The sequence below is a fragment of the Crinia signifera genome, chromosome 3, assembly GCF_055691185.1.
Source record: "Crinia signifera chromosome 3, ASM5569118v1, whole genome shotgun sequence".
Classification (NCBI taxonomy): Eukaryota; Metazoa; Chordata; class Amphibia; order Anura; family Myobatrachidae; genus Crinia; species Crinia signifera.
In genome coordinates, this window is record NC_139219.1 from 162,318,677 (window position 1) to 162,343,680 (window position 25,004).

At 41.9% G+C, this 25,004-nt stretch overlaps 2 protein-coding genes across 2 annotated transcripts in view; one reads left to right on the forward strand and one right to left on the reverse strand.

The window, feature by feature from the left end:
* The window catches only part of LOC146063925 (amine sulfotransferase-like), a 37,422-nt gene extending 15,400 nt beyond the window's left edge, over nt 1-22,022 (forward strand). The window contains exons 3-8 of the mRNA XM_083176845.1: nt 613-821; nt 2,139-2,268; nt 12,829-12,923; nt 14,081-14,261; nt 20,692-20,811; nt 21,118-22,022. Of these exons, the coding sequence (XP_083032971.1) occupies nt 613-821; nt 2,139-2,268; nt 12,829-12,923; nt 14,081-14,261; nt 20,692-20,811; nt 21,118-21,122 (740 nt within the window). The 3' untranslated portion in view covers nt 21,123-22,022. The remainder of the gene's footprint in view (nt 1-612; nt 822-2,138; nt 2,269-12,828; nt 12,924-14,080; nt 14,262-20,691; nt 20,812-21,117) is intronic.
* Nucleotides 4,882-8,681, reverse strand: LOC146062415 (uncharacterized). Its single transcript, XM_083174557.1, has 4 exons — nt 8,655-8,681; nt 8,182-8,361; nt 6,808-7,336; nt 4,882-5,901 (listed from the first exon to the last, which is right to left on the reverse strand). Exons 1-4 carry the CDS (start codon nt 8,679-8,681, stop codon nt 5,390-5,392), a joined length of 1,248 nt encoding a protein of 415 aa, XP_083030683.1. The 3' UTR covers nt 4,882-5,389.
* Nucleotides 22,023-25,004: the final 2,982 nt, after the last annotated feature.

Here is a 25,004-nt window from a genome sequence, read left to right on the forward strand (position 1 = left end):
AGGTAAGTATGAAACAAATATTACAAAATCCGCAATAATCCCTTATACAAAATGCTTGTGGTCCCGGGCATTTTGGATAAGGAATACTCAACCTGTACTCAAATATTTTTGATTATTGTTAATGAAACATTTGCATTAAATCTGTGTTCTGCTCTTCTCTGTTCAATAAATGGGCCAGATTCTCTAAGCTTCAAAAGTGATAAAATAGAGAGTGATAAACAGCCAGCCAATCAGCTCCTGTCTGACATTTTTCAAACACAGTCTGTGACATGGCAGGTAGGACCTGATTGGCTGGCTGTTTATCACTCTCCATTTTATCACTTTTGAAGCTTAGAGAATCTGGCCCAATGACTTAACTCTGTCTTCTTCATTGCAATAAAATGATCAGCAACGAGTTTGTAGGCTATGAGCCTGGGACGTGATTTAATACAGAGTAGCATAAAAATCCATTTTGTAATCAATTTGCATACATATTTATGAAATAAAGTTATACTGTCCCTTTAAACCGAAAGTATTTAGAAATGCACTTATTTACTGTATATTATTTAGCATAAACCAGTTATATGGAATAATGTTTGCAGTAGCTAAGGATACATCATTTTGTTTTCAAAGGAACAATTTGGACACAAAATATTCTCTGTCTGATATTAAAAGAATGTAATATCAAGGTAGAAGACGGTGTTGACAACATGGCCAAAGCTCCATGGATTGAATGTAATATATACAACATTGATTATTCCAGCCGCCCCTCACCTCGCCTCTTTTCATCACACCTGCCTTACTATCTGATGCCAAAGGATCTGAGGAAACGGAAAGGAAAAGTACTTACTGTATATTATATAACCACATACATACATGTTTTAAAAATGCTGCTAAAATGTGTAAGGTTCATTAGATGTTTGTAGAGAGTATTAGATATGGAAAATAATCTACTGACTGGTTATACCAAACCTTTTGGGGGGCAATTGAAAGGTTGCATTATTTTCCAATCAGGCCTCTTATATCCCACTCCAACATTGTTCGCATTGCTGCTAATAATAAGAGATGGGAAGAGTGCGGGAATGGAAATTTATTATTGTAGAAATAAAGAACCCAAGCAAAAAAATGCACATTTTTAGATTGTTTTCCTAGAGTTTGTGTTCATTCACTCTACCATTCAAAAGTTTGGAGGTCACCCGGACAATTTTTCTGTTTTACATGAAAACTGACTTTTATTAATCAAATGAGTTGCAAAATGAATAGAACATATAGTTAAGACATTGGAAAGGTTACAAATAATGATTTTTATTTAAAAAAAAAAAATTTGTCCCCATGAGTACCGGATCTTGTTGACATATTCTACAGCCCTGAGAGTTATTACTTTATGGTGTAATGTGAATATGGGGTACTACTGTGTGGCAAAATGTGAATAAGGAAAATTATGTGTGGTGTAATGTGAATAAAGAACACTGTTGTATAACGGAAGGTGAATAAAGGACACTACTGTGTTGTGTAATGTGAATAAGGTTGCACAATATGTGGCATAATTTGAAGTAGGAGGTACAATTGTGTGGTCATGCCCCTTCATCATCCCATTTTGGGGTGCATGCCTTAAATGTGCGCTGTCTGTTTTTAAAATACTGTATGGTGTCAGGGCGCTAGTACTTGTTAGATCAGATCACTGAACTACTAATTGTGGCTCTGAATTTGACAGCAGGAGAAAGATTTCTATTAATTGTACCCCTCATTGAAAAAAAACATAAATATTCTAATTACATTTATGTGTGTTTGTAATTTAACATACTTTGGAGCAGATGTAATTAGCCTTAGGTAGTGATAAAGTAGAGGTAGATAAAGTACTTTACTAGCCAGTCATTTCCTGTCATTCTTCACACACAGCCTGTAACGTGTCAAGTATGAACATATTAGCTGGTATTGATCTCTCGCCGCTTTCTCACTATGCAAAGGCTAAATATTTATACTACAATATGGTGACAGGGGAGGGTGGGGGCTGGCGCTATTTAATTGCTACTAGAATTTTAGCCTGTAGTTAGTCACAGAGCGTGCAAATGTCTTAATGGTAATTATTTATATAATTTGTTTTAAATATACATAAATGTAAATATAAAATAAATATAACATTTTATTTTCTTCTTTAGGTCATTTATGTATCCAGAAATCCGAAAGATAATGTGGTGTCCTACTACCACTTCCACAAACTTTGGGCCAAATTACAACACATAACAATCCCTTGGGAAGTATTCTTTAGACTGTATATGTCAGGAAAAGGTATCAGATCTACTGTACAATATATTTGAATATTTACTTAATCAATCATTAACTACAACTACTAGAGTAATGTAATGAACCTTCTGTAGTTAACTAACCAGAAACAAGCAAAAAAGCAATTATAAGGACATAAAATGATTCTGGAGGTTCTGGCAGAAAGATGGAAAGGTGCACCCCATTATAAAATAATGACAAATACTTTCCATTCTGTTGGCTGCTTTCCTAATCAGTATGGATAATTAGGTTCATCTAAATATTCAAATAAATCCTTTTTGTTTATGATAAGCAGCAGAGCGGTGTGCAGTGTTCCTCTGTAGCATTTACCAATTCATCGTCTTAAATTTGTAAAATGTTGTGTACAGTTTCGCCTTTCCCCTAGGAGTCATTTCTTACTGCGTCATATTGTGGCTAGTGAAATTGTCTTTTTCAGGGATTTTAAGTATTAGTGAAAGGTTTCAACAAGGGGCCAAAAAAGAGCGATAGATAGATGATAAATAGATGTAATATGGGATTGACTTAAGTATAATACAGTAGATGTAATATAGAATGTTGTCATCTGCCACACTACTGGGATATTTACTACCTGTAGCAGAGTGGGTCTCTCCCACATGGTGAGGAAAGAGTTATACCCCTTTTAGACATACTACCCGGGATTTTCAGCCAAGGTCACTCCCGGGATTTTAGTAACAGACCCCCTTTCACACTACACCTCAGACCCGGGAAAAACCCGGGTATACCCCTTTCACACATAAGCCAGGCTTTTTCAAGCATTTCAGTGTGTCATCATTAAAATGGGACACTTTGCTGGCTCACAAGAATGACATCATGCAAAGGTGGGGGCTGACTACAAAAGGGCCTGTGGGGAGTTCCCACAATACATTGCTGTTATGGCTGCTGAGAACATGTGGAGGATGGAGAGTTTGTATGCTCTTGTGGATTTGCTGTGTTTTGCAGGCTGTGATGCTTGGATTAAGCTACACATGCTGTTCATTGTTGCACAGTGTGAGATGCAGAGAAGGAGGTACCATTTTTTGGTGGAGAGGGAGGCCAATCGCTGGCATTACTTACGCCGGAGGAGAACCTTAATCATGTCCAGCATCCCATCCATACTGCGTGTGACTGGTGCGTCAGCTCGTACACTATGGGCTAGAGATCAGCAACATGGGCAGGTTTTCTGGGCTACGGTGGAGGCATTTGAGGATAATCAATGGCTGGCACATTTCAGGATGTCGCATGGAACCTTTAATTATCTTTTGGAACTCCTTTCCCCGGCACTTACCAGGCAAACAACACGTTGGAGACAGCCTATTTCCCCCAGCAGAAGACTGGCAATTGTCTTGTGGTGGTATGCTACCCCTGGCGAGTACGGCACAATAGCCTGCTTGTTTGGTGTAGGCATCTCCACGGTGTGTGTGTTGGTGCGGGAAGTGACAAAGGCAATCCTGGATTCCTTATATCGCCGTTTCATTTCCCTACCCCAGGGACAGAGACTGGATGAGACTGTGGCTGGGTTCCTGCGTCGCGGATATCCGCAGTGTGCAGGTGCCATTGATGGCACCCACATACCCATAATTGCTCCTACAGACAGCGCAGCGGACTACTACAACCGCAAGGGGTGGCATTCCATCATTATACAAGCAGTAGTGGACCATAAATATTGGTAAGTACCTTTGTAAGTTTGGAGGGGGAGGATTGCTGTTGTGGAACTACACATCTCAGCATGCCCTTTCACAGATTTTGCATTCTCTAGGAGCAAAACTGTTTTAGGGCATCCTGTGACTTGTAGTGGCACAGCAGCTGCAGAGCCTAGAGGTTGTTGTACACTTGTGTATTGTATTTCTAACAAATAATTTTTTTTCAGTTTTATCGATGTGTTCATTGGCTGGCCAGGACGTTCTCATGATGCCCGTGTTCTGGCCAATTCGGACATCTACAAGATAGCGGAGGAGAGGAACAATGGCAGGCTATTCCCTGAAGAGGTAAATTTATGCTTGTGTCCCCTATAATATATATGCCCATACAAAGTCTGTATCATACTTCCCAAGTTTACACGTTACACTGCTGTATATTAATACTGTTTTTTCTTTGCAGAAGTCAAAGTTTGTGCAGGGGGTCGAGGTTCCAATCCACATCATTGGTGATGCTGCTTATCCGCTAAGAAGGTGGCTAATGAAAGGTTATACCCAGCATCTTAGGTTGACACCGGAGCAGATACACTACACCCATACCCTCAGTTCTGCCAGGATGGTGGTGGAGAACGCCTTTGGCCGGCTCAAGGGACGTTGGCGGTGTTTGCTGAAGCGCAATGACATTCACATTACCCTTGTTCCTGACGTTGTGGCAGCATGCTGTATCTTGCATAACATATGTGAGATACAGAAAGAACACTATTTGCCAGAGTGGGATGTGCAAGATGATCAGGTTGGCAGTGAAATTGGTCCTGCCCCCCCACATCCCCCTGAGACCCAAAGTGGTGTGAATCCCCCAGAAGTAATACGTGCCACTATTACAAATAATCTGGATGCCATGTTGCAGTAATTAATAAATCATAAGTCTGTTGCTTAAACCATACATTTTTATTTCAAATGCATTTCTTTCAAGCATTAACTGTTTGATAGCATGTGTAACAATGCCTTCATAAGGAGTTGCAAAAAATAAACTACGTTTATAACACAGGCCATGTGTGAAATGTCTTGTAAACTATTCTCTCAAACAGACAATACAAAAATACACTTTTTTTTTTAGATGGTGAAATTAAAACTTGCATGGGTAGTATTCAATGTGGCTGGCGAGGGGGTTAAACAGCGAGGATTGCAGAATTCCTGCGATCCTTGCTGTTTAACCCCCTCACCAGCTGTTGAAAACCTGCTATATTTGGTGTCAGCGAGCAGGAAGCCCAGCGAAAAATTGAAAAAATTTCAAATGGAACAAACAAGCATTTTAAAATAAATAATTGCCACCTATACCTTAGCCGTGGCCAAACAAATAATTATAAAATAATATTAAAATCTGGACGTATATTAAGTCCAAACAAAGTATCCCCAAACTTTTCAAGAAACATGGAATAAACTGTAGAAAAAATCTAGGGGAGATATATCTACCCCAATGTACTCTGTAACCTCTACATATTACGGTAAATTCTGAACTCTGTGTTGTTTGGAGAAGGGGAATGTTGCCCATTATGCCCATTCCAGCCACTTTCACCAAATGCAGGTGTAGATTGTGCTGGAGAATTGGGTACAAATGAGGGTGGAGAGTGCACCTGTTGCACATACTGAGAAGTATGGGCAAATGATGGCGGTGACTGTGGTTGGTGACTATATGCGTTTGGGGGTGGCAACGTTGCTGTGGGTGGTGACCAGGATTGGGACAGTAATTGTCGTAGAAAATCACGATTTTCTCGACAAAGGTTTGCCTGATCCTGACTCACCCTGTCATGCATTGCTGCCATTTGGGTTAGTAAATTTTTCTGCAGTTCGCGTTCACTATCCATGAAGCGCTGCAGTCTGACATCTTCTTGACGTTGCCACGCAGAATCCAGGTCCCGCAGTTGCTCACCGAGGATGGTAGTCATGGCTCTTGTGGTAATCTCTATTTTGGTCCTCTTCTTTTTCCTCGATGGGACATTGTAGACTGTGTGCAAAAAAAAGTTGTTATAACGGTGTGCCAGTAAACAGTCATAATACTATATCCACCTGTCATGTCGCCAAAGGTGGACAATACTATATCTACCAGTCATGTCAGCAAAGGTGGACACCACTATATCCACCTGTCATGTCGGCAAAGGTGGACAATACTATATCTACCTGTCATGTCGGCAAAGGTGGACAATACTATATCAACCTGTCATGTCAGCAAAGGTGGACACCACTATATCCACCTGTCATGTCGGCAAAGGTGGACAATACTATATCTACCTGTCATGTCGGCAAAGGTGGACAATACTATATCTACCTGTCATGTCGGCAAAGGTGGACAATACTATATCAACCTGTCATGTCAGCAAAGGTGGACACCACTATATCCACCTGTCATGTCGGCAAAGGTGGACAATACTATATCTACCTGTCATGTCGGCAAAGGTGGACAATACTATATCTACCTGTCATGTCGGCAAAGGTGGACAATACTATATCAACCTGTCATGTCAGCAAAGGTGGACACCACTATATCCACCTGTCATGTCGGCAAAGGTGGACAATACTATATCTACCTGTCATGTCGGCAAAGGTGGACAATACTATATCTACCTGTCATGTCGGCAAAGGTGGACAATACTATATCAACCTGTCATGTCAGCAAAGGTGGACACCACTATATCCACCTGTCATGTCGGCAAAGGTGGACAATACTATATCTACCTGTCATGTCGGCAAAGGTGGACAATACTATATCAACCTGTCATGTCAGCAAAGGTGGACACCACTATATCCACCTGTCATGTCGGCAAAGGTGGACACCACTATATCCACCTGTCATGTCGGCAAAGGTGGACAATACTATATCTACCTGTCATGTCTATAATCAAGAGGCACTTACTGTTATCGCGCAGTGTCGGCATGCCTCCCTGGGTCTCCAATTGGGTCTCTCCACCCTGGCTCGGTTGTGCTGCTGTCACATCGGGTGTGCTGTCTGACTTGTCGGATTCTAAAATGATGGTATCGTCATCATCATCATCAAATAGAAGTTGCGATGGCGGCGGGCTCTGCGGACTGCACTCCGTTGTCGCTGCTGGCGTCTGTGCCGGAGACGAGGCATTGCTTGATGACGACAAGGCAACAGGGTTGCATAAAGCTGTATGGCCAAAAACAACATTGCAAAGGTCGTACAAGGGCCACTCTGTGCGTCCAGCCCCACTGCGATTGCGATTCTGGTCATTGACCTTTAGGTACTGCTTTTTCAGGGACTTAAGCTTGTTCAATACCTGCTGCTGGGTCTTCCTCACACCTCTGCTAGCAAGGACCTTTGCAATATTTCCATACACTATGGCATCCTTCACAGTGCCTGTGATTTGAGATTTGATCTCCTCTTCTCCACGGACATGTAACAGCTCCCTGACCTCCTCATCCTTTCAATGCTGTGCCATAGCACCTGTCTGGCCACAGGAATCTGCACCCTTTTGCTGGAAAGGGAGCACAGGAGCAACATGCAGCCACTGCCTCTGCTTGCTCCGCCGCACGTGTGCCTGGGGCGTCTTCCGCGGCTGCAGCTGATGACCTCATCAGAAGACGCCGGGGCAGCAAAAAAAAGCAGTGTCGTATGTGTAAAACAGAAAAACCCGGGTAAACCCGTTCAGACATAACCCGGGTATTATACCCGGGAGTTAAATACCGGGAAAAACCCTGGTCAATTGCAGGTGCTCAGCATCCGGGAGTAAAATCCCGGGTATACCCTTTCAGACATACGCTACTCCCGGGTTTGGGCGCGTTCATGTGAAAAAACCCGGGATTTTCGCGTATGTCTGAAAGGGGTATAAATCACCTTCAGCTCAGGGAGGAACCACGCCCTTTCCTTAAGTAAGACCAGCTAATACTGCGTCTACACATTGCATTTTAGCAGGATGCATCTACACATTGTGTTTTAGAAGGACGCAGGAGGCTTGTGTATATATTCAAGAAGGTAGGGCACTGGGTGTTCTGTGAAGGCACCTGGGGGTGAGTGGGTTTGCTGAGCTGCAGTTAGGTATATAGGGGTGTCAAGCCCTTAAAACGAAAAACTGTTACAAGGGAATATATAACTGCGCTAAATCTAACACATGCAACAGGTATCACTAAATAATTTTTTTTTTATGAAAACATATTAAAAAGATTAATTGGCAGGGTGATGGTTACCATATAATGGGTAAACGGATATACAGATATAGTCACCCAAATGTCCAGATGGAGTATATGCCAGTGTCCGTTCCTAGAATGCCTTCCTTTTTATTTCCAAGTGTTTGGGAGCCTTATGGATTGTTTCAGGAGAGATTGCGCTCTCCAGCCACAGGGATATCTGCTTTGAGAGTCCTGTTGTTGAGAAGCTGGCTTGTTCCAATCCTGATGCAATTGCGGCTGTAGGAAAAGAGAGGAATGCTGGTCCGGTTGTGGCAATCCACTGCAATATAATTTTTAAAGGAAATTAGTTAATGTTAAAATTGAAAGTGAAAGTTTAAAACTACCGTAATCCTAAAATGTAAAACTGTGTGAGATGGATCTTACTGTGTTAAGATCAGATATAATAGCGTAAATTCCTCCCAAGATAAATATTGGTGCCCCCCACAAACACTGACTAATATAAATATATGTATGCATGTGTGTATGTATGTTAGGATTGCCTACTCTCCCAGATTAGATGGTAGGGTCACAGAAATTGGGTTCCCTCCCGGCCCCCCGGAAAGGTGAGCAAACCTCCCGGATTCCGAGGTGCCCATCCATTCCCCCAGGGTCCCAGTATTTAAATAGTGCAACTCTGTGTTAAATACCGAGATTTGTGGCTTTTCAGGAGGGGTGGGCTAAAATGACATCATGGCTTTGAATTAACTGATTCAAACTTGCAGGGGAGGAGAGGTGCCCCCTTGGGAGCAGGAGCCCGGCGGCAGACTACATTGCCTCTCAGAGTTACAACTCTGCTGGAAGCATTCCGCAATGCAGCATCTGTCCCCTGTTTCTTTCTGTCACTAGAACACACAGCAATCTCTCCTATGAACTTCTCAGTAACATGCACTGGGCAGAACAACTGGCAAATGTTATTTCTGTGTGTGCAGTTGTGCTTATAAGTTTACATACCCTAGCAGAATTTGTAATTTTCTGGCAATTTGTCACAAACTTTTCTTTCGCTCATGTTAGTGGTTAGGTGAAGCCATTCATTGTTAAATAACTGTATTTACTCTTTTTAAATCATAATGACAACAGAAACTACCCAAATGACCCTGACCAAAAGTTTACATACCCTGGAGATTTTGGCCTTATAACATGTACACAAGTTGACACAAACGGGTTTGAATGGCTACAAAGGTAACCATCCTCACCTATTATCGGTTTGCTTGTAATCATTGTGTGTGTAAAAGGTCAGTGAGTTTCTGGTCTCCTGAAAGACCTTGCATCTTTCATCCAGTGCTGCACTGACGTGTCTGGATTCTGAGTCATGTGGAAAGAAAAAGAATTGTCAAAGGATCTGCAGAAAAAAGTTAATTGAACAGTATAAAACAGGAAAGGAATATATAAAGATATCCAAACAATTGAGAATGCCAATCAGCAGTGTTCAAACTCTAATTAAGAAGTGGAAAATTAGGGATTCTGTGGAAACCAAATCACGGTGAGGTAGACCAACAAAAATTTCAGCCACAACTGCCAGGAAAATTGTTTGAGATGCAAAGAAAAATCCACAAATAACTTCAGCTGAAATCCAAGACTCTCTGAAAAAAAGTGGTGTGGTTGTTTCAAGATGCACAATAAGGAGGTATTTAAAGAAAAATGGGCTGCATGGTCGAGTCACCAGAAGAAAGCCATTACTACACAAATGTCACAAAACATCCAGCTTACAATACTCGGTACTTGTGAGTTATCCGGGCTGCCGATTTTGTCCTTAAGTTTGGTTAACTTAAGGACACCCGACCGACGCGATGCCCACGATTTAGCTCCAAATCGGGGGCATCGCGTCGGTCGTGGCCGTTATAAGGGGCCGCGACGCGATGCCCCCGATTTCACATAGACAGTAATGTTAAAAGACACGATATCGGGGGCATCGCGTCGGTCGTGGCCGTTATAAGGGGCCGCGACGCGATGCCCACGATTTCCCATAGACAGTAATGTTAAAAGACGCGATGGACCCGATTTCCCATAGACAGCAATGTTAAAATAAAATTACAATGTGAAATTGGGCAATATGTTTTTAAAAAAAATGTTTCATGGCCCCCCACCACCGTTAACGCCACCCCGCTATTGACGCCAACCCGAAGCGTGGCGAGCGCAGCGAGCCCGCGAGGGGCGGCGGTACGCGTCCTCCGACCTTTTCATGCCCTACTATCCACTAGGGCGTGGAGTGAGAATAGAATAGTGTGGCGAGCGCAGCGAGCCACCGAGCCCGAAGCGTGGCGAGCGGACGCGGACACCTGTGAAGCCCGCAAGGGCACGCGGATACCTGTGAAGGTGTCCGCGTCCCCTCGCGGGGCTCGCTACGCTCGCCACGCTTCGGGCTCGGTGGCTCGCTACGCTCGCCACACTATTCTATTCTCACTCCACGCCCTAGTGGATAGTAGGGCATGAAAAGGTCGGAGGACGCGTACCGCCGCCCCTCGCGGGCTCGCTGCGCTCGCCACGCTTCGGGTTGGCGTCAATAGCGGGGTGGCGTTAACGGTGGTGGGGGGCCATGAAACATTTATTTTAAAAACATATTGGCCAATTTCACATTGTAATTTTATTTTAACATTGCTGTCTATGGGAAATCGGGTCCATCGCGTCTTTTAACATTACTGTCTATGGGAAATCGTGTCGGAAATCGGGTCCATCGCGTCTTTTAACATTACTGTCTATGGGAAATCGTGGGCATCGCGTCGCGGCTCCTTATAACGGCCACGACCGACGCGATGCCCCCGATTTCAGGCGCGATGAAAAAATCGGCAGCCCGGATAACTCACAAGTACCCAATACTCTAAACAGCAAGCCAAGCCTCAAAACTTCTGGAACAGAAACATCTTACAAACTATACTACTGATGGTACTATACCCCCGTGAGGCTTTCCAAAATGTTTCCCTCTTCTACTCTTGTGTGCTGGCGTAATTGTGGCCATAGAGGAACGCTCTTCCATATTTGGTGGACGTGTTCTTCTATTTCCCCTTTTTGGACTAGGATAGCCCTGCTCCTGGAATCTATCTCAGGTATCCCACTCTCCCTAGACCCATGGTCATTCCTTCTTGCTCATCCTTTTCCTGACTTAGACCTTGAATAAGTTACTATCCCATATCCTAACCGCAGCCAAGTCCTTAATTGCTAAAAACTACCCCCCCCCCTCCCCCCCCACACACACACACACAGAATCGGCCCTAATTAACTATGTCTGGTCCATAGCTGCAATGGAAAAGATCACCTATTACCTCCATGATCGTCCCCATAAATTTGATATTGTCTGGGGTCCTTGGCTCCTACATATTGTTCCTGTATCATGTTCTTCTGTTACCTGTGCCCAATCTTAGTGCGTTGCTATAGCTGGAAAGGTTATTCTGCTGAATCTGGCCGCCCCTGCAACCCCTCGGGCTTCACCTCTTTATCACAGTAAGTTTTCCTTTGTTGTTTTTGTATTTTCAAATACCTGCAATCTGTATTTATCTATATTCTATTATATATGCACAATGTATTTGTACCTGTCCCTGTCCCTCTTCTACCCCCTTTCTCTCTCCCCTGTCTCTCCCCTTTCCCTGTCCCTTCCTCTCATCCCTCCGATTTCTTTTTGTGCCCCCCAACCCGCCAACCCCGGTTTCTTTTTTATTTGTTCTAGTTTTAATTTGAAAAAAAGAGAATGGTATTTTTGTTGTACCTAATGTGAACATACTATGTATTGATTCTTTTAGAAAATAAAGAGTTTAAAAAAAACTTCTGGAATAAAGTAATTTGAAGTGATGAGACCAAAATTTAACTTTTTGGGCACAACCATAAATGTTACATTTGGAGAGGAGTCAACAAGGCCTATGATGAATGGTACACCATTCCTACTGTGAAACACGGAGGTGGATCGCTGATGTTTTGGGGACGTGTGAGCTACAAAGGCACTGGAAAATTGATGGCAAGATGAATGCAGCATGTGATCATAAAATATTGGAGGAAAATTTGCACTCATCAGCCCAGAAGCTTCGCCTAGGAAGTACTTGGACTTTCCTACATGACAATGATCCAAAACACAAGGTCAAGTCACCTGTCATTGGCTACAGCAGAATAAAGTGAAGATTCTTGAGTGGCCATCTCAGTCTCCTGACCTCAATATCATTGAGCCACTCTGGGGAGATCTCAAACGTGCAGTTCATGCAGGAGAGCCCAAGAATTTACAGGAACAGCTTCACATCTGAGAAAATAAAGAGCCTCATCCACAACAACCACAAAATACTTCAAGCTGTCATTGATGTTAAAGGGGGCAATACATGGTATTAAGCACTGGGGTATGTAAAGTTTTGTTGTCATTATGTAAACACTGTTGTTTAACAATAAATGGAGTCACAGTCAATCATGAGTGAAAGAAAAGTTTGTGGGTTATCATTCATATTATCTGACAAATGGCCAGAAAATCCCAAATTCTGCTAGGGTATGTAAACTTTTGAGCACAACTGTATGTGACAGCATACTATAGAAAGTATGACATTGTAACACTGAAAGATTCAGGGACTGTGGTGGTTTGGTGGAACAGTGTAATAATAATTATGTTTTATCTTATTATTGTGATCTCAAGTATGTTATTTCAATGGTTGTAGTTACACTTAGTAAAGTTTAATGTGTTACTTACAATCTTCATTAAGTGATATTTCTTATGATTAATTTTAAAAGTTTCATGTAAGCAATAGTTACTGAGTCACAGTTTGTATGGTCTTTATTACAGTATTTGGAAGCTCTTGGTTTGATCATGTCAGGGGCTGGTACACCCACAAGGAGGAATTTAATTGTCTGCTTTTATCATATGAGGAAATGATCAAGGTAAGGAACTGTAATAAACTATACTACAGTATATAGCATACAGTAACACAAACCTGCAAACATCATGTAGTGTTGCATATAGATCTACAGGTTGTAGTGGTTGGTATATTAATATATTATTTAATTATTAAGTAACAGTTTCTTATATAGCACAGCATATTCTGTTGCGCTGTACAATATATCCAGACAGTAGTGTTTAAATGGTTCAGTGCAACAAATGACGTTAGGGGTACATGCCAAATAGTATCTGAATTATGCATTTTGCAAGTATTGTGTCCTTTGGAACAAAGAGAAGTGAGACCTTAGAGGCTCTCCCATACCTGGGCTCTTTCTGCTTAGTGCTGGAGTCATGCCAGATGCTGTATGATGTCATTGTGTACATGTCACTGACCACTCCCCTTCCCTCTGGTGGGCGAAGTAAATAGTAATTGATCTGGTGGGTTGTGATCAGAGGGTATTTCCTTAATATCTTGAACTTACTTGCATTTAGCATTGAATGGGTTAATATGTTCTATGAATAATAATCTTATATATGGCTTTAGTAACAGAAGTGTGGAATTAATATTCTAGATTTTCGAGAATCAATAGAAAATATGTATACTCATACCTCCCAACTTAAATGGGGGAGTCTGGACCTGAAATTTAGGGTGTGACCTATATGCAAGGGGGTGTGGCCTATAACTTGTGTCACTCTTGCCAGGCCATTCCCCCATTTTGCCACTGTGGTTGAATGGCCAGTGGCTCTGTGAGCTCCTGGCCATACTCCCAGCCCCTCTCCGGGAAAAGATGCTATGCGCATGTGCACAGTCTACTAACCGCTGCTCTGCTCAGCAGAACAGTGCAAGGTAGGGTCACAATTGCCCCCACTACTATGGGACACTAGCAGGGCCGTTACAAAAAAAACAAGACAGTCCCATGAAACTCAGGACATTTGGCAGGTATGCATGTTCTATATCATAGAATATAAACCAACAACTTGTCAGCTGTTGACAAAATACAACTTGTCTAATCATAAAACTGATAGCTTTACAGGTTTGATTATTTTCAGAGCTGGGGAGTGTTTCACTTTTTATAATATTTTTTTAAGGCTTGATTGATGTTATTAGCAAAAATAATTTGAATCATATACAGTACAATACTGTAAATCAATGTTCTAGGACCTAGGATCTGCTGTTCTGAAAATATGTGCATTTCTGGACATGAAGCTCGATGACCAAGCAGTAAAAAGAATTGTGGAGAAAGCAACATTTAAGAACATGAAACATGATCCACAAGCTAATTATAAATTTATTCCAGAGAACATTCTAAACCACAGCAAAGGAGATTTTCTTCGCAAAGGTAAAGTAGAAATGAGACACAAAGACTAATGTATTAACATATTTATTGTACTCTACTGACGAAGTCGAGTGACGAAACGCATAGGGGCGTAGCTTGACAGACGCAATCTGAAACTCCCGCTGTGGAGACGGCCGCGATCCTAGAGCCGTGTGTACCGGGATGCCGACCAGGCAGTTACATCCTGAAGGAGTCGTGAGTGTACTGGGAGGCCGTGGCCGTGTTGGCGATTTGCCTGTGTGGAAAAAAAATGTATGTCTTGTGGTAATCAGCCCACAGCTGATGAAATTTGTGGTACGCACATTTTATGGAGTAAAACTTCCATTTTAGTTTGTGATTTTATATGAATAAATCTCTGGTAATGCACTATCAGGTGCCCCTGCCTTCTTTCTTGCAATATATATATATATATATATATATATATATATATATATATATATATATATATATATATATATATATATATATATACATATATATGCACCCTGAGGAAAAAGCAAGTAAAGTGCTTTGAAACGTTGGTTTAAAAGACCTTTGTGGGACTGATTATTCCTGGTTGAGTGCCGCCTTCCGAATCGTATATATATATATATATATATATATATATATATATATATATATAAAAGCAGGCAGGATGGTGCGGCACTCACATGTATAATAAAAAAATGACAGTACAGTGTCTTGGTAATTATCACCAAGACACTGTTCTGTTGTTTTTTTATTATACAGCTGAATGGCACCACACCCGCATCAGTGATTATGCAGGGGGCAGGATCATGTGACCAGGGACAGGGTGTTCGGTTTAGGCACTTGTGAGGGACTTAGGGTTAGGGAGGGGAAGATTAGGGTTAGGCTGAAGGGAGGGGGGTTAGGTTAAGGCACCAAGAAGGGTAGTTAATCTGTGGGACAGGGACATTAGATTTAGGTGTCGGGTTGTGGGGGTTAGGATTAAGCACTAATGAGGAGGATTAGTAGGGTCCGGCTACATGGATGGTTAGGCTGCAGAGAGGGAAGGTTCGGGGGGAGTATACTTACCTTCCCCTGTTGGGATCACCATCGGGATGCCAGAATTGGTATTCTGACCCCCGCATCCTGACTGCCAGTCATAAATACCCCTCATGCTCACAAAAGGATACAATGGCTAACAATCAAATAGAGAAATTGATAAACTTATCATCAAGTAGTCTTTTCTCACTGCCAGTCCACAAGAAGAAAAGGTTATCTATATAACAAATGTAGAACAGAATATAATAAAAAGTTTAATGGCCATTAATGTGCATCAACTCATATGCTGCCATGAATATATTCTCAAAAGATGGGGCCATATTCAACCCCCTTGCAGTATCCTGTTTTTAGAAGGTAAAAGCATTTCTTAAAAAGGAAATAGTTCCTGGTCTGGATTGTTTCAAAGAGTAACAAAAGGAACTCTGCAAGATACCCAGTATACCTATCATTCATTGAGAAGGCATCACGGCAAGCTTGCAATCCTAAATTATGGTGAATGTTAGTATAAATCTTGAGATGTCTAATGTAACCAGTAGAGTTCCTGGAGTAATGCCTTTAACAGAGCATATCTTCTGTAGAAAGTCTTTAATGTCAAAGATGAAGCTGGCAGTGCGTCTCATAATCAGTTGCAGATAGAAATTGACTAGTTGTGATAGCGACTGGCACAGGGACCCTCTGGCAGATATTATAGGTCTTCCAGATGGGGTGGATAGTGATTTGTGCACTTTTGGTAATTTGCAGAGGATTGGAATATGGGGATTTGTCTGTGCGAGGAATTTTGCTGCCTCTGGACTGGAATGTGATAATCTGATCTACATATTTTTCAAATTTCCATGTTGGGTCAAAGTCAAGCTTTTTGTAGCAGAGTTTGTCCAATATTTGAGCTGTTGCTTCAGCAATATACAGTAGTAGTAGTCACGTTTGAGCAGAACAATCCCTACTCCTTTATCTAACGATCTTATAACTAGGTCCTTATACCCAGACAGCATCTTAATGGCATCATTCTCCGCTTTAGTCATATTGTAGTAGGAGATTTCCTGCGACTGGATGAATGGGTTGGGTTCTCTTCTCAGGACCCTTGTAAAGGTGTTGATTGATGAGTTGGTTGTGGGTGGAACAAATGTGCTGTTGCACCTCAGAGTTTGCGGTTGTTATGCCATTGTGCCATTGTGGGGCAGCAGGGCATAGGGGGTTTGAGCCTTAGAAAGTGGTCCTGCAAACTCAATTGTTTGCCCAACCTGTACATATTGACCTGCCACTGAACTGAGTAAGGGGGACGGGACAAAAGATAACCCACGGTTCAGCAATATTGTCTCTGCGAGTGTAAATTTGTGCTTAGAGAGATTGAATGTTGGGTTTGGTGGCCCTTTCTTTCCTTTTTCACCCACCTATGCAGGTGGGTATAAGGGTGGGTATAAGGTACCTAGCTTCTTATGTGCCAAAAGTAGGTGCTTCACAATCACTGGCTCATATCTATAATTGGATTCAAGGTCAGAATATTGTGCTGGTGGTCTCCTCCCTATGCCCAGTCTGGGTTCTGGACGGATCCTTCTTTGCTCTATTCTAGAGAACCAGGGAGATACCCTTTTCTCTTTGTAGTCTTGTTTTACCTGTTTATATTTATTCTTTTTGAATTGTAACAGGTTATCCTTGAATTTTTCTATCTCCCTCTCAAGCTTCTTGAGAAGTACTCTTTCAGTCACCTGTACACTTTTATAGGGTTCAGTCTCTTGCAGTTCAGCAGTTTCCAATTTAATCAGGTTCAAGTCAGTAATTGTCTGCTCGATTACAGCATAAGATCCTTGGAGCATTTATTTAACATGTTGCACCATCTGACACAAAATTCATTATTGTGCCTAGCTAGGGTTGGTTGAATATACAGCTTGAACCCCTTCTGAATAAGTGATTCTTTGTAATATTGGGAAAGTGTTTGACAATGTATTTGTAGTTCAATCTCTTTTTTTGAGTCTGAGTAAATTGTGATAAACTTCTTCTGGAGTGTTTTGTTGAATGCAAGTTCTGTATCAGGGAATAATGGCCCTTATTCAGATCTGATCATAGTACAAATTTGGCTTACAGCCCAAAACCGTGCAGGACATTTGGCATTTGCCAGAGAACACCAAGATTGGCAAATTTGCCACTGAGCAGTGTATACAGTGGCCTAACTATAGCCCTGCAGCACTTGCGGTGGCAGGGAGGCGCTGAGAAAGTGTGGGTGCCGGGGAGTCTGCGGGGCTATTGTTACACGCTGCCATCTCTGCCGGTAACTGGCCTGCCGCATCTGTTTGCAGTCACGGTACTGTCTCTCCCGGCTCCTGCTGCTATAATAATAAAGTGACACTTAGAAAATGGCTGTCCCCATACTGCAGACAGTTTTTGCGGATGCTAGAGGAGGCAGTGGTCTCCTCTAGCATCCAAAAAAATGGTCTGCTCTATGGGGGTAGCCATTTTCTAAGTGTCACTTTTCATTATAGAAGCATGAGCCGAAAGAGCCATGACCGCAGACAAGAAAAAATTATCAAAATTTCTCCCTCCCTGCTCTGCTACAGCTGCCTCAGCCCTCACTGTCACTGCCTCCTGCACACCGCCCGAAGCGCCTGTCTGACAGCAGGCGGAAGTATGGAGAGGCTGAGCAGCTCCCTGAACTGCGCACACACTGTCCTCCTGTGACCTGCCCCCTCTTCCTCACGGACACTTGTGCTGAGGCATGTAGCGCTGTCTGTGAATGCCTGGATGACATTTCATGTCTGGATCCGCCCCCTACCCATTGCTCCCTGTGCCTGTCAGCTGTCAATCAAATGACGAACAGGCAGCAGCGCAGCCTCCCCTTCCTTCCTTCTTCTAAGTGTGCTGTGCCAGTGCCGCTGCCAGTCCTCAACACTCCGCCCCCTCTATCTCCTCCCCTCTTCCTCCATCTCCTCCTTCTCTCCCCTCCTTTCCCCCTCAGTCATGAGTGCTGCACATACTTTTTGTACTGCTTTTGGATCGCATCGCACACACATTGCATGCATGCCATGCTATGCAATCTAGCCCATAACTTATGCGATACTCGCAGCGTGTATGGGCACCTTTAGTGCCTGCAACATTTTGCTGACACAGCACTGAGATGGTGTATGCATACATGCACCCAAGATTCTCCATAGGATCGCATGTTGCATACACTCCCACAATCGGGCTGCAGCTTGTTGCAATGGCAATGTGAAAGGGCGCAAAATGTATGGTTTGCAGGAGGGCGCCGGACACCCTAGCACCGGCCCTGGTCAGAACTCTCCAGTCTTCTCATGAAAGTATAAGACTAGAGTTTAATCAAATCAAAACTATAGCATACCTCCCAACATGACCCTCTCCAGGAGGGACAAAATGCTCTGTTTCTGGACTTCCCTCTTAATGTATGATTGCCATCACCTGTGGTGAAGCACCTTTCTTATCAATTAACCTGTTCAACACAGGTGATGCCAATCATACATTAAGAGGGAAGTCCAGGAGCAGAGCATTGTGTCCCTCCTGGAGAGGGTCATGTTGGGAGGTATGCTATAGCCTGCTGACATTTCGGTCCTGGTGCTGACCTTTAACAAAGCGATATCAATACAAGCAGCAGTTAACAGCATACCAACTTTTAAGTAACTTTATACTTAGCAGCATTATCCAACAGAACAAGTTTGAAGAAATGAAGCGTCTAAAAGTGAAAAAAGGGGGTGTTGCCCATAGCAACCAATCAGATTCTGTCTGTCATTTTCTAGGATGCAGTAGAGAAATGATAGGCAACATCACATATTTCATCAATTCATCAATTCATCACTATCAATTTTACCACTTAAAACTTATTTTCCAATCTGGCTGGTTGGAACAAAATTCGGTACTTATGTACTATCTGGGCTCCCATGTTAAATGCACCCCATTTTTTCATACCCCTACTATCCAACTACGCATGGAGTTGATTTTATATAGAGTGGCGAGTGCAGCGAGCCACCCTGCCCGAAGCGTGGCGAGCGCAGCGAGCCCCGCGAGGGGACGCGGTCTCGTAAGAAAAACGGGAGCCCAGATATTACATAAGTACCCAAAATTCTGCTAATTTACGGCATCAAATGACAATTGACCAATTGTTCCAAAATGCTGGAAAAATAACAAAAATGGAATTCAGACAAATTTGGTTAAATCAAATGGATTTTGTCTGGTTTAGTAGTGTTTGGGATCAAATTATTAATTGTCAATTGTTCCCATTTATTACCAGATTTCTGTTCCAACCAGCTGGATTAGACAATAAATCTGTAAGTGTATGGCCAGTTTAACCCTTATCGCAAAGCAAGCGATTATCAAACAACAGAGCATCCTTACTGTACAATGGACTTTCTGGCCGATAACCTGTCATTTTCTTTAAGTGTCAGGAAAAACGCATGTGACTATGGGCCTTATTTTGGTTCATTCTTTCTGACAAAATCCTTCTTAGATGGACAAAACCATGTGCACTGCAGGGGGGGCAGATGTAACATGTGCAGAGAGAATTAGATTTGGGTGAGTAATTTTGTTTCTGTGCTTTATTTTTACACAGCAATATAGATCTCACTTTGAAGTAAAACCCCACCCAAATCGAATTCTCTCTGCACATGTTACATCTGCCCCACCTGCAGTGCACATGGTTTTGCCCATCTAAGAAGGATTTTGTCAGAAAGAATGAACCAAAATAAGGCCCCAGGTGTTTTCATGGTGGGTCCCTGACATCAGTGCCGGCCTCATTAAGCCGGTCTCAGTCCCAGATTATTGGATGTCTCAACTACTCATAATTGCACAGATAAAGTCTCTTCAATGTTTCAGGAAATGCGTAACTATTTGTGAGTGGATAGCGATTAGTGATTTTGCAAGGGATGTCTTTCTGTAGGAGCAGCTACAACTTATCGGATCAGCGATTCCTTGTAACCCTCTGTTGTATAAAGTATCCAAAGGGAAAAGCCATTAGATATGCATAAAGTAGACTAAAGGTGGCCATACACTAGTCCGATTTGGGACCTTGTCACACGATGGAAAATCGGTCCTGGAATTTATGGAAGCAGTCGGTGGGGCCATTTGAGAGGTTTGAGTCTGTTGAGGGGGTGGAAGCTATCTGTCCTCATAGGGCCTGATTCTGAGACAAACACAACACATTGTCCGTCACAGGAAAATAAACATACATTGCCTCATAGGAAAAAAACACAGTTTTTGCTCAGAAAGTGAAAAACAGCATGCAGAAGCACCTTGGGCGTCATCTCTCAGTTGGTCTCTCTCTCAGTTCAGGGGCACACAGTCCATCTCTTGGTCATGGGCGAAAAGGATAAAGTTATGAGTTTATTTATGATGTCAGTGTACCTCATGTTCTTTACTTCAACCAAAATAGCAAAAATTATAATGTTAAAGAGGAACACACAATATGTATAACATTTGTATCTTGTTCCAGGTATTGTTGGGGACTGGAAAAATATAATGACTGTGGCGCAAAGTGAGACGATGGATGCCGAACTTAAAGAGAAGTTGGGGGATCTGCCAATTACATTTATCTGTGACATCAATGAGCAAACTTAGGGCCTTATTTTGGTTCACTCTTTCTGACAAAATCCTTCTTAGATGGACAAAACCATGTGCACTGCAGGGGGGCAGATGTAAAATGTGCAGAGAGAATTAGATTTGGGTGAGTTATTTTGTTTCTGTGAAGGGAAAATACTGGCTGCTTTATTTTTACACTGCAATATAGATCTCACTTTGAAGTAAAACCCCACCCAAATCTAATTATATCTGCACAAGTTACATCTGCCCCACCTGCAGTGCACATGGTTTTGTCCATCTAAGAAGGATTTTGTCAGAAAGAGTGAACTAAAATAAGGCCCTTAATCCTAGTCAGACAAAGGCTGACAAATGGACAACATTGTGATTTATTTTAATTTTGGATTAGATATTTTTAAATAATAGGTAAAATTAATAAATAAACACATTGTATATATCTTAGTATTAAATCAAACTAAAAAATGCTTTGAATAAAGATATTACAAGCAAAAGTGTATATATAATTTCTTCATATTTAGAAGGTATTACTATTTCAACTCTATGTAACACCCTTTTATCCATAAAGTGGTTATAGGAAACCAATTACCTTGTTGTCTAAAAGGTACCCACCCTTATCATCCTTTTAATGAGTGTATCTGTTCAGTGTCAGTCCCTCCACTCAAGTATAGCTAAGTATTATGTTGATTAGCTTACTAGTTAATTTTTGTTAATTGGTGTTGGATATTTCATATATACAGTATGTGTGTATATATATATATATATATATATATATATATATATATATGACAAACTAACAGTGCGCAAAAAATAAGGAGTTATAAATGTCAATTTATGTCCAATTGGGCAAGATGTACCACACAATGTTCCTCCACGTGAAATAGGCACTCAGGTATTTAACCCGGCAGCTCCAAGCTCTCCACCTCAGGTGAGGTAATCCTGGAGCCCTCTGATGAAGTTGATTACGAAACGCGTTGGGGCGTGGCCTAGCGTCGTCTCTGACCGGAGTTACCTGTGGGGATATCGTGCCGCTCAGACGTGTGGAGTCTCACCGCTGCTGCTGCTGCTAAATCGGATTGCCGTGTGAGTGTAACCTCTCCAACACCCGGCTGCTGAGACAGCACACCTATGCTTTATATCTGCGGTGTTTAGTACCGCATTGTTTGGTACGTGATTTTAAGCCATCTGTAAACCTGTGTGTACCTTGAATAAATTTATCATACAGATTCATGCACTATAGAGCGCTCGCTCTCCTTATTTCTTTGTATATATATATATATATATATATATATATATATATATATATATATATATATATATATATATATATATGAATGAAAAGCAGATTTTAGTTGCCACCTGCACCCACTTGGAAATGCAGCTAGAAGATACACCAAATAGGGCTACCAAACTCCAAAAATAGACAGACGTAACTTTCACAGGTTCTCAGGATAGATGACTCTTTTCCATTTGGGGTAACAGTAGCAGAATAACAGCCCATATATATAAGGGTTGCAGGAAGTGTACTCACTGGATTTCAACAGCAAGCTGTTGGATTCCAGTGAGTACACTTCCTGCAACCCTTATATATATGGGCTGTTATTCTGCTACTGTTACCCCACCATTGAAGTTATACTGATTTGGGGCTGATAAAACCCCCATTGCTTCTGATGCGAAAGACAGATTGTGTTCTGGCAGTGTTCTAAATTCTTATTCCATTTTTTGACATCATAATCCTATTTACTGCGATCCTTTATAAAATACAGACTCCACTTTGACAGGGTGTATGAGAGTTTCTCATCCATAAAGTGCCTGTTGGTTTTCAAAAGTCTTTGCTTTCTAAAGCCCCTGATGAAGTCACTCTGCTGACGAAATGCGTTGGGCCTATGAGTACTGCTGAAAAGTTTTGAGATTTTGTTACATGTTACATTGAATGTAATTCTGTATCTCTTTTTATTGCCCATGGGGCATTTTTTATTACATAACATTCGTTTTTAATTATATATAATTATTTATAGTGCACCCTGAACCCTTCCGTTTTTCATTTCTAAACTCTCCTGGGTTTTGCCTAACAGGGGTTCCTCAGAGGTGCTGCCACTGACTTTATCTGCGCGGTTTTTTTTTTTGTATATATATATATATAGTGGTGTGGAATAATGGTGTCACTCCAGGGGTCTTGGTAAGAGATTTTTATGTATATGATATACATAAAAATCTCTTACCAAGACCCCTGGAGTGACGCCATTATTCCACACCACTACCTCATCTGCATGGAAGGAACCCGGGGAGTTTGATTGTTTGCAGGGAGTGCCGGCTCGTTTCACACGCTTATATATATTTATATATATATATATTTATATATATATATATATATATATATATATATATATATATATAAAACAAAGAAAAGTGGTCCAGGTATTGCACTATTTAAATTAAACATCAACTCTACAATGTCTCTCCTGTTAGTGAGAGACACAAAATAGTATGGTGAATTCACAGAGAGAAAGGTTTTCTGAGAACCCAGCGCTGGATAGGGTGCAGCTGTGTACTATGGAGAGGGTTAACGCCTTAACCCAATGTTAGACATATACAATACAGAGAATTTTCCAAAGTACTAGCGCAATAATGGATAAATTTCTTATCACTTAGGATCTTCTATTTTCTGTATCAGATCCTTCCTGGTGTCTAATGAAAACTGACTTACAGTGAAATTCTAGCAGGTGTACCCGTAGCAGTTTCTTTAAGGACACTTCAATTTCTCAGGAGAACATACAGCATGAAATAAACTTACATGAGCTTCCATTCACGCGTGCACATCAAGGTTTCTTTGTCTTAGGATGATGACGGACCCAAATTGCAGGTAAAGTATTTATTTGCACAACAATCCAAGTATTCCAACATGAAAAAAAGATAAAAAAATAGTCCCAAGCAGGTGGGTAGATCGCTGGCGGCTGTTATCCTCTGTCCTGGGTATGCTGCAGAAAATGCCGGACAGAAGAGGAGAAACTTGTGTTCGCCGCTGCAGGTCTGTCCTCACGCTGCTTGTAGGATGCGGCCAATCAACGCGTTTCGGATAGTAGTCTATCCTTTTTCAAGATGTGCCGCTGGAGCTGCTGGAAGTGCATTTAACAGCAGTCTATTACATCATGTGACCGCAAGCCGGCCAATGGAAATTTTACCTATGTCCGGATTCAAACATTTAGGGTACACACTAGGCAATTTCTTAGTCAGCCCATGCGGATAAGCTGTGCATGGTGGGTAGTGGCAGTACACAGGTTCTCAGTGTGGTTAACTATAGGGAGACTGGTACTGGGCTGCTACAGTAGGTAGCGCTGGAAAACAGTTCTCATTCTTGCACTTGTCCTAAAGGGTGTTATGTGATGGTATTTAGTACACTCCACTTAGAGGTGGTTACGTTAATCTCAGTATATGCCCCTAATCAAGACCAGTCCCAATTTTTTTTGTTCTTTGTTTAAACATATGGGAAGAGTTGCGCAGGGGCACATCATTCTAGGTGGGGATTTTAACACTGTTATCAATCCCCACTTGGATAGATCTAACACCTATAGATCAAACATAGACCCTACCCCATCATGGGCTTCCCTGACCCTTACATCATCCATTAAACTATTTAATTTATTTGATTACTGGTATCTCAGTCTCCTATTAGCTAGGGTTTATACCCAGTACTCTGCACCACGGCAATACTGCTCCCATATAAATATGATCAATGTTTCTCAGTCCTGCTCCTCTCATGTTATTGATGCTGGTATCAGACCTTTTACATAAACTGATCTTGCTGGAGTTTTCATCCTTTTAGATATCTTTAAGTGTACTTATGAAGCACAAAGGTGGCACCTCCATGATTCTATTTTGCTACACTCTGCGGTTCTCTATGATATTAAGACAACCCTTTTGCCTTATTTTCATGAAAACTCCTCTCCTGATATTTTCTCTGGGAGACACCTAAAGCCTTAATTAGAGGCCATCTCATAAGAAAAGCTTCCTTCATATGTAAATAAGCTTCTGCTTCTGGTGGATCTGAGGGAATACGTTCATACATATCAACTATTCGCCTACACAGTGTACAGCGTATCGGAATCTCATCTCTTGCAGCTTAATAAAGATATATCAGTAGAAGAGATGACAGCTGTCTAAAGCCCCTGGGTCAAGATGAATATACAGCTCAAAATCATACAACTTGTGATA